The sequence below is a fragment of the Tetranychus urticae genome, chromosome 2 (assembly GCF_039701765.1).
Source record: "Tetranychus urticae isolate SD_2017Ah chromosome 2, NJAU_TeUrti_SD_1.0, whole genome shotgun sequence".
NCBI classification, from domain to species: domain Eukaryota; kingdom Metazoa; phylum Arthropoda; class Arachnida; order Trombidiformes; family Tetranychidae; genus Tetranychus; species Tetranychus urticae.
The window spans coordinates 14,280,193-14,290,767 of NC_142959.1; the positions used below are offsets into that span (position 1 = coordinate 14,280,193).

The 10,575-nt window shown below is 32.5% G+C and overlaps 1 protein-coding gene across 1 annotated transcript; it reads right to left on the reverse strand.

Moving 5' to 3' along the window:
* Positions 1 to 7,256: 7,256 nt before the first annotated feature.
* Positions 7,257 to 9,973, reverse strand: LOC107362028 (calreticulin). The gene is made up of 4 exons (XM_015929023.3): positions 9,500 to 9,973; positions 9,002 to 9,302; positions 8,002 to 8,529; positions 7,257 to 7,812 (listed from the first exon to the last, which is right to left on the reverse strand). Exons 2-4 carry the CDS (start codon positions 9,297 to 9,299, stop codon positions 7,424 to 7,426), a joined length of 1,215 nt encoding a protein of 404 aa, XP_015784509.2. The 5' UTR covers positions 9,300 to 9,302; positions 9,500 to 9,973; the 3' UTR covers positions 7,257 to 7,423.
* Positions 9,974 to 10,575: the final 602 nt, after the last annotated feature.

The following is a 10,575-nucleotide window of genomic DNA, read 5'->3' on the forward strand; positions in this document are numbered from 1 at the left end:
TTGAGGTCTGATTACAACCAACACCTTTCCCTGCTTCACACATTTCCTTACAAAAATGGTTATGAGTAAAATAAACTAAATAGTAAAATGAGTTACATCGATTGGTAAATGTATTGTAATTACTGCTTTTAGGTTAATGCAAATCAAAAATTATATTAATATCAAAGTAAAAAAATGAACATAATGAACTCAGAATGTTTGTTCGGTTATGGTTTTGTGCAGTGAATCAAATAAAAAGTATAGAAAGAAATCATGAAATGTTCAGTAATTGTAAACTGTCCTACGGCATACTGGAAGTTGAGTTTCCTTGAGAATATCATTATACGGATGATTATTGACAGATGATAACATTAAAATCCGTCATAAATCACGATCTGATAACTTTTTAGGAATTCCAGACCTCGGTGTTGCAAAGATAATATTGTAAAGATTTCAATGTTTCAATTGAATTGAAATAATCAGTGAAAAATGGTCAAAGATACGATTTAATTTATTATGAAATCCCACAAGATGATTGTTTGTTCGAGTAGAAAATTAGCAAAATCATTCCATAATAATTTTCTCGGAAATGAAGCTTTATCTGAAATCCATGTCTCTTGCACATAAACAAAAATTATCTAACCTTTCATCATGAAATTCATTTGCTGCATTAATTAAGCATTAACCATGCATCTTTTTATATTCAATTCGATATTCATTTCCAAATCATTATTCTTATCATAATCAGTTTTCAAACCTAAATTTTGAATTTTCTCAATAGAGCCTGCTAAAAATGAAAATAACGACCATGAATCTAAGTATTACGAAACTCATATTACATGCTTTGAATCAAACTTACAGTATTAAAATTATCTCTCGGGGTCGACTTTTGAGTGAGTCCTCAACCATCCGAAGCATAGCATTTTACTCTTTGATAAAATTGTTTTCTCCTCATGATTCGGATGATTATTGATTCCTGGTTCTTTGGTTATTGATGAAAATTCCCAAATCATTGTAACATTACAATCAATACAACGCCAAGATTTTTTATAATTTATTACAATTTTACTATCATATATAAATTCACGGTATACTAAATTGAAAGGACAATAGCCAAATCGGCCCAAAATTCAGAACTTGCTCAGCCATATATCAATCGAAAGCTTATGATGAGTAGATCGGGCCTCCCTAAAAATCGGGTCAAATTTCGTATCACCTGGGGAGTTATTCAGCAGATTCCTTGATACCCAATGACGACCACCTTAAACATATTTTTTCAGATAGAACTTTGCATGAAAAATCCAATGATGCTATGCATGTTGCTCTAAACCTGTGGCCTTTTGAGTTATTTTACTTTGAAAGTTTTGCATGCTGCAAATGAATATATAAAGCCGTGGCGTTTCTTAAAAACCCTATGAGGACCACCTCTGACCTAGTACATATTGTTAAGCGCCCTAAATACTATCATGAAAGGTCAAAAATAATTCTCTGAATATGTGGTTTTTAGATTTGCCATCTACAAGTCACTTTTTCATAATGTCACTGAATATAAAATGCCGTGGTCAAATCTAAAACTACATGTTTAGAGTATTATTTTTTAGGGAGGCATACTCCTATCATCATAAGCTTTCGATTGATATATGGTTGAACGAATTCTGAATCTTGGGCTCAAAATCGCACATTTTGGCTATCCTCCTTTCCCTTTTTGTTTTTCACAAATCCATTTTTTTTAACTCAATATTTCCCTATGAAACTGGACATAAAACTGAACTTTTTACGTGCATTTCTTGTTTCAAATCAAATGCAAATCTCAGTATTCATCTGTGAGAATATTAGGGGCTGCAAAATGTAAGCGTGAAAAGTGGGTTATTCGTGTCAATTTTATTGATTTTACACATAGTTACCCCTCAGGTCAATACAGTTTTGCCACCGGTGTGGCAGTGCGTCAAGTCCACTTTTGTACCCAAATTCCGGCTTGTTTTCAAAAACGGCGGACATAATCTCTTCGGATGCCCCAAACCGCTAACCCCGTACGAATCTTTTGAGATTTGAGAACAAAAAGAAGTCACTAGGGGCCAGGTTTGGAGAATAAGGCGGATAGTTGATCATTTGGCATCCTTTCTCTTTGAGTAAGGCCATTGTTTGTGCAGACTTGTGACAACGAGCGTTGTCTTGCAAGAAAACCGGTTTTGTTGCGCCTCTCTCTGGTCTCGATCTTGATAAAAAATTGGAAACTTCACGGATTTGGTTGCAGTACTCATCAGAGTCAACAGTAGTACCAGATTCCATCCACTTAAGATATATAATTCCGCTGCTATTCCACCAAACGCGAGCCATCAACTTTTTTCCAAGGCGGTTGCCTCTGACCTCTTCCGATATGTCTTGCTTATCTTTGACCCGTTCTTTTGACTCTTGTGATGTCAAAGGGTCATAAGCATATACTTAAGTTTCATCCATAATAAGCTAATGCTTAATGAAATTGTTCTTGTGGCTTTGGTACAGCTTCAAACATTCCGCACTAGCTTCACATCTTTGTTTGCGTTGGGCCTCTGACTATGTGGAACTCAATTCATAGTCATTTTTTTGAGGGCTAATTCGTCTTTTAAGATAGTGTATGTGATACCAATCGATACGTTGAGTTCTGCAGATAATAGTTCAACAGAAATTTTCTTGTCCTGCCGTTTACAATGACATTTTTAAGATAACCTTTAGGTGATTGGAGTAAAAACTGGTTTCGTGTAAGGATAAGTTAAGGAGAAAGAATTGAGAAGGAAAAATGAAGTAATTATGCTTGAGCTTTTTAAAGCTAAAATGGACATGTGTGAAGCACACTGCGAAGGGTTGAGTAAATAATTATATTCTGAAGATGATCAGAGTTAATGACAATTAGTAATATGAGTCGGATTTGAATAACGTAAGAAAATCGTTTATTAACATGAGAATCGAGAAAGTATCATGTTTGGGTTAAATTCAAAGGAATCATCAAGTTTAATTTAGGAAAACTTATATCATCCGAAAGAGCTTGGAAACGGCTTTCGAATGATGTACTGAGTTAATGATGAAAACATTAATTGTTGGTGAGATAAGATGATCCTTAAAAATATTCAATATTATTGAGTAGACATGAGAGTTATATTTGTAGCTCGACACTGGATGAAGTTACAGACATATTAATTAAAAGTATTTCAGATGCTCTTTCTAATGATATGTTAATTGTCTTTGTCGGTTGTTTGATTCTTTAAAAATAGTAGGGTCGCCAGGATGACTTTACCCATTATATTCCCTATGTGAATACATAGACTTTTGACAGTAATCAATTATATATCATTAGTTAGAGCTTGGAAAGACAAAGCAAATGATATATAAACCAATTAATGCTGAATTATGTGGTTGACGAGTAACTGATGACCCAAGTTTGAGTCGAAAAAGTGAAAAATTGAAAAATTTAAGGTTAAATGAAATTAATGGTAAATATGCTTATCAGAGTGAATCTGTTGTAGTCTTGAGGTCTGATTACAACCAACACCTTTCCCTGCTTCACACATTTCCTTACAAAAATGGTTATGAGTAAAATAAACTAAATAGTAAAATGAGTTACATCGATTGGTAAATGTATTGTAATTACTGCTTTTAGGTTAATGCAAATCAAAAATTATATTAATATCAAAGTAAAAAAATGAACATAATGAACTCAGAATGTTTGTTCGGTTATGGTTTTGTGCAGTGAATCAAATAAAAAGTATAGAAAGAAATCATGAAATGTTCAGTAATTGTTTGCAGTGGTTAAAGGATGGAGAGCAAAGTGATTTGGTTAACATGTCGGCAGGTTGATCTTTTGTTGAAATGAAATAAATCTTAATAAAAAGCTTGTTCTTGATAATCGCGAATAGCGTGAAAACGAATGGCAATGTGTTTTGTTCTTTGATGAAATACATTATTCCGGGTTAACAATATTGCTCCCTGATTGTCATTCATAATTTTTATTGGCAATTCAATGTTGATCGAAAGATCTTTGATAATTGAATGTACCAAAGTAAATCTCTCATACATTCAGCAATGGAAACATGTTCAGCTTCGGTTGTTGATTGAGCTACACTTCTTTGTAATCTTGAACACCAAGAAATGGGTGATTTTGCTAAGGTAACAACAAAACCTGATGTTGATTTTCTGGTAACAACATCAGCAGCATAATCAGCATCGGCATAACCGATCAAATCAAAATTATTAGGTGAGAAACAATATTCAATGCCAACATTCACAGTACCTTTATGTCGTTACAATTATGTCGTTGGTGAGTAACTGATGACCCAAGTTTGAGTCCAAAAAGTGAAAAATTGAAAAATTTAAGGTCAAATCAAATTAATGGTAAATATGCTTATAAGAGTGAATCTGTTGTAGTCATGAGGTCTGATTACAACCAACAAAACATGTCAGAACCATTTTTGCATTAGGCTTAAGCCATTTTCTCCCTTTTTAATCCAATTGATGCTGCTTAGGGTTCAAAGTCGGAATCTTTTTCATTAAATATTTCTTTAAAAGCATTAATCTAGCTAAAAAAATTGGATTAGTTAATTAACTGAATCAATTTACTGTAATATTCAAAAAATCTGCTGTCCTCATACTCATTGCCAGCAGTGTACTTTATTCTTGACATTGAGTAGTCAAATCTCATTGCTAAACCTTGGACTGTTACTTTACTTTGTCTTGAAATTTGGAAGTCACTACCTAAGGCAGGTCGTTACACTGAATTGACATTTATTCTGATAACATTGAATTTACTCGTTGAGTTTTTGATAAAATACTTCATTGAGAATCTGATTTTGTGAACAATTTAAAATAAAAATACTATAAATAAACGCACAGAATTTTAATGAGTGTTTGAATTCATTGAAATTTTAATTCTTCATAACATTTGTAGCAATTTTCATTGGTAAATGAAACTGGCCAAGGTAATTATAATGGTTAATGAGAGGGTAAATAGCGATGTAATGAAACTGTTGTTTATAGTGAAGAGGTTGGCGAAAGTAAAGCCAACATCACTGAGCGCCATTCGAGCAATGAAAATGTCATTCTAAGAGACAAAATTGAGAAGTAAAAAGTTAATCATTTCAATGGACTACAATTTATTTTACTTACTTCATGGCATGATTCAAATGTGTTCAATTTGAATGATAGTTCATACAAATCTTCCATCCCTTTACGTGATAAATTGTTTACTGAAACCAAATTGTAAGTCAAAAGGATAAATAGGATTGCGTCAATCAACATGTATAGGAACCAACTTGAATCGAACCTTGTCTTTCGTCCAAATGACATGACAATGTTCATAGTAACAAAAGCAAAGTATTCCATATAGAATCTTGTAATGTAGTAGCGAAACAATTGTTCAGCACTTTGAGTTGATCGCACCGCATAACTATACTTTTGTCTCAAATCTCTGATTTTGTGGAATAAATGACCAAATGATTGGTCAGATAGTTTATTTAAGTTAGCGATTTGTGAATTGATCTGATTAAAAGCAGCCTTTAGACAGAAGCAAATGTTGCAAATCATGTTTAGATGGAATAATGAGCCGAATCTGAAGAGTGCTGCATGAAAGCAGCGTAAGATGAATACAAATGGATTGTCAGTATGAATAGATAAACCTTTAGCTGTTATGATGTACAGTGTCATGTAAATGGTGAATGCCACACTCAAAAGGGCTTGAATAATTCGACGATTGCGTTTGATTTTTCGAACTGCAAAGCTGTCCGTTTCAATGTGCAACAGTTGAATAGTAGAGATAAATTCTCTGAAGTGATCCATATTAAAGCCAAAAACGATCACCAAACAGGTAAACAACAGATTGATTACATCTGTAGTATGAAATGAAAATTCCAATAGCAAAATCTTTGAGGTGTATCTGCAGTTACTGAAAAGATAAAAAGACATCCATGATAGTTGGAAAGCTGATCCATAAGCAGATGTCAATAAGAGTACTATTTTAATCGCTGGTCCAAGTATGTATTTGGAGGGTAAAATGTACCCATCCAAGATCACTTGGTTGAATATATTTAGAGGTTTGGGTTGAAACATTTTATCTGTAACTGCTAAGGTTTGACTGAAAATGATTTCCCAAAGTGCAACCAAATTTATCTATCAATCGATTTGATCCAGAATTGGTAAGCAAACACGAATGGCTTTTTTGTTCAATTCAAAAATTATTTGAACAAAAGAAACAGTGAAAACTATGGATACACATACATAGTAAATGGAACCATAATCATTTATTATCATTGATTGTCCAGTTTCTGCTTTATTGTCAACCTGTTTTCATGAAAACGAAATAATCATTTGTATGTGCGATAAAATATTAATTCAATATTCCGATAGTTTTTTATATTCTGGTGATATCCCGCTTGGATCGCGTAATTCATACCTGTGGCGAAATAATATTGATTATCTGGTATCTTGAAGCAATAGCTGGAGTTGTCCAAAACGCAATCAAAAATTATCTTCTAGGGTTAAGCAATTCATGCTTCTTTCATTTCACCTTTAAAGATCGAATGAATAACCATGAAGATAGTTCCGATAATTGGAAGCTTTGAAAATAGCAAAATCAGCACCCGTAAAAGGCAAAAAATTTTAATTGAAACATTCATCGTTTCACTGTATGGATAATCATGCAGTCAAAAATAATCTTTAGAAACTTTAACGCATAAAGGGTACTCTCATGATGAGGAAAAATAGAACTGAGAAATGCTGTGAAATCGAAAGCGCTTATATTAATCAGGAAAGTCATTTGATTATTGCACCGTTGAAAATATGCAGGTAGCTATAGTGACCTAGAAACCCTTTGGCTGAAAGTAAAGATCACGATTAGTTATCATGAGCTAAGCATGAACGCCTACTAGATCCTGCGGAGCGAACAGGCATCTTAATTTCATCTTATCTTCATTTAAAGTTGCACTTTTGGGTGAAGATGTCCTTTGATTTTACTAATTCTTTTCCTCTCCATCTGTTGATTTTACTAATGGACAAATGATTATTTCATGACGGATAACGAAATTGCCCATTTCTCAATCCTTTGTATTGACACTAATGATGATTGAAATATGATTTCCGAATATTTACTGTTGAATTGGCATCGATGTCGAGTTTGGTCAACGAGTCAAAGTTTAGAGTGAGAATTTACTTTCAGACTCTGGATGGCTAAAGAGTAAACTATTTAGTTATTAAATAAACTTAAACTGAATATACTGATTGTTCAACTTCGAATAATTTGAGAGTTTGAAAAATTTTGTATAAAAGTTGTAATTGAAAAGCAAAGAATTATTGTGAGTTGAAATGAAAATTGCGAGGCATTGTTTTTACAAAAAAGTACGAAATGGATTTCTTTTTAATCAACATCCAGTCGCTATATTTTAGATTAGCTCAATTTGAAAAAAATTACTAATTGTTTAGCTTAGAACTCATCATGTTTAGTTTCTGACTTATCATCGTCATCATCATCGGCTTCTTCTTCTTTATCAACCTCTTCATCCTTCTTTTCCTCTGCAGCAGCTTCAGTTGCTTTCCTTTCTTCTTCATCCTGTTTCTCTTTCATTTTTTTCTCCTCTTTAACTCTTTCCAAGATATCGTTCAATGTTTCATCGGCTTCCTTTTCACTGTCAGTGATCAAAATGTTGTCAAAAATGGTTCCAGCTTTAACTTGCCATAAATCAAAACCAACACTACAGATTTCTGGATATCTGTAAAGTTTATCATCAGCAACGTAATCTGGATTATCGATTTCAGGATGAACCCATGGTCCTTTGTATGCTGGGTTATCGATTTGTTTTGGTTTCCATTCACCTAAATATTAAAAATACAAAAACAGGACAAAGAAGAAAAATGAAATATAAAGTACAATAAAAACTGAATTGAGTTGATATCTCACAAGAAATATTGAGAAATATAGCAACCCAACTTCCAATACAAAAAACTAATAGATTCATGTAACCATGTTTCTCTACTTTCACTTTTTATTCATTTTGAAATTACCTTTAAATGCTGGATTGTTAATTTGAGGTGGTTCCCATTCACCGTCCATTTCATCGTCCCAATCTTCGGGTTTAGATGCATCAGGGTCTGGGATATATTCTGGTTGATCCCAATCTTCAGGTTTTTTGTCTTCAGGGTCATCAATTTTGGCTCTGTCATCCCAATCTTCGGGTTTCTTTGCATTAGGATCCTTAATTTTCTTGGGTAATAAGAAGTTCCAATCTTTTTCTAATTCTCCTTTCTCTACGGTTTCACCGTCAATTGATACTTTGTAAGTGTTGTCAGGCTTAACAGTCAATCGATAAACATGTGTATGGACATCATCCTTACAACGAATGTCTTTATTAATGAGCAAATTTGTTCCTTTGTAGTTGAAAATAGCATGGACTTTTTTGGTTGCTGGACCGCAAATATCAGGTCCAAACATAAGTAAGTATGGAGAATCACCATGAAGTTGCTTTTGATCAAGTGCACAATCAAATACTTTCAAGTATCCACCACCACAGTCAATGTTTTGTTCGTGTTTTACTGTTGGAATCAAATGGAATCAAATGAAAGAGAGTGGAATAAAAAAATTAAATATCAATCAGATTGTAGATAAAAGCGACTGATTGAGCATTATTATAAATGGTTACTAAGGTTCCATCAAATATGAAATCTATTCAAAATCAACCGCCATGTATACTGCATGGAATTGTTGTTTACTTTATCATTAAATTAGTCTACATTTGTATTGCCGTTCTTCATTACTGATTACTTAATTGTAGTTAATAAACTAAAGTATAATGCTGTTTAAGTAGGCGATTATGTTGACGTCACACACCCAAACCACATTTTAACAGGGGAGCAACAAACTTGATATTTATTCATACACTTCTGGACAAAGACATATTGCCACGTTGAGACTTAACAACTGTAACAACATTTCTCTAGTAATGCTCAAAATAGATAACATTATGATATATTGTATTATCACTGATTGTAATATCGATATACTAACCTGAAAATTGTACAACCAGGTCTTTTCCTTCATTATCAAACTTATTGTCTTCAAATTTAGCTGAAAGACCATAGAATCTGGCATCTTGAGATGTTTTGATTCCCTTGTCTTTTAAATCATCGCCATAAAATTTACCGGCTGTCCATTCAAATTTACCAAATTCTTTACCAGGAAATTCTGATTGTACCCATCTTTTCTCCCAATTTGGTGTATCAAACTCTTCTCTAAAATAAACAGTTGCACCAATGCCTGTTGCCAGACAGGCTACAAGGCAAAATACTAATTTTACTAATTTCATTACCTAGAATAACAACAAGACAACAAGACATTAATCAATAAAAGGATAAATTGATAATTTAAGATCAATCTAATCATAAAAGAAACAAGAGAAGATTGAAGAATAATCGAGAAATTTGATTAAATTGAAAAACATTGACAGATTGAATCTGCAAAGAAGGATATGAAAGGAAATCCCAGAAAAGACTTTACTTGACTTACCTTAAATTTGAATAAAAAGATGTCAGGTTAAGAAGAATAGATTTTTATTGCAATAAGTTACAAATAAATATGGGTAATATACTTAATAAAGTTACAAATGCACAATTAGTAATTAAATTGATTGACACAAACCCAATTGAATTACTGATTAATAAACTGACGAGTCTAAACACAATTGTTTAACCTGGTAAAGAAATGATCCAAGTGTAAGCTGTTCATTGGCTGAAATAAAATATGCACGCAGTCGCAGGTTGATACTCTGGTCACAAATAAAATTTTTAATCTTATCATTTATTAATTAACCCATTAATTTCATTGTTTTTTATACACAAATTAATATTGTTTGATCAACAATTTATCAAAGGAAACAATAAACTGAAGGTCAACATATTAGCATTTTAATTGTAATAAAAAATAACCAAGTTTGTGCTTTAAATGAATAGTGTGTCTCTATCTAAATGCTGATATTATCTTTAAAGAGACTCTTAAATGCCGGTTAACTCAAGTCACATTTGTTTGATTATAATCAGTCTGCTAATCAACATAGACTCATAACATCTGGTTTAAAATTTAACATTTCATCTCACCAGTGTTTCAATAGCTAATTGCATTTTCTCGAATTGAAATTGGCTACATGTACATTAATCAACGTTACTCTTAAACCTAATTTTTAAAAGTGGTTTGATTTTAATTACAAGTAACAAAATCCTCTTAACAAATTGATCCCTCAAAAGGAGATTATTACAAAACGCTTTAAGATATTAAATGAAATTCTTAACAGCTGAGCCAATGGTTCTAATTAACACATGATGAAGTACAAATTATTATAAATGTCTAACCAGAAAATAAGACACCAAAACAAGACCGTCTTTCGGTTTGGGTTACCTCGAGCGTAGCTCTATCTGGTGGTGTTATTTAACTTTTGATCGGTAAGAACCAATTTTAAACGAGAAAAAGTTAATTCTTTGTAAGTTGATGTTGGTCCAGTTGATTGATTAAAATTATATCATTCGACTGATTTTAAATTAACTGACATATTGATTGATCATCAGGTCATGACTAATAACTTGTATTTT

Coding starts and splice junctions, on each gene's coding strand:
- LOC107362028 (XM_015929023.3), bottom strand. CDS start 9,299: ATGAAATTAGTAAAATTAGTATTTTGCCTTGTAGCCTGTCTGGCAACA. Junction 8,530..9,001: donor CCTGGTTGTACAATTTTCAG/GTTAGTATATCG, acceptor TGATTCCAACAG/TAAAACACGAACAAAACATT. Junction 7,813..8,001: donor TAACAATCCAGCATTTAAAG/GTAATTTCAAAA, acceptor TTTAATATTTAG/GTGAATGGAAACCAAAACAA.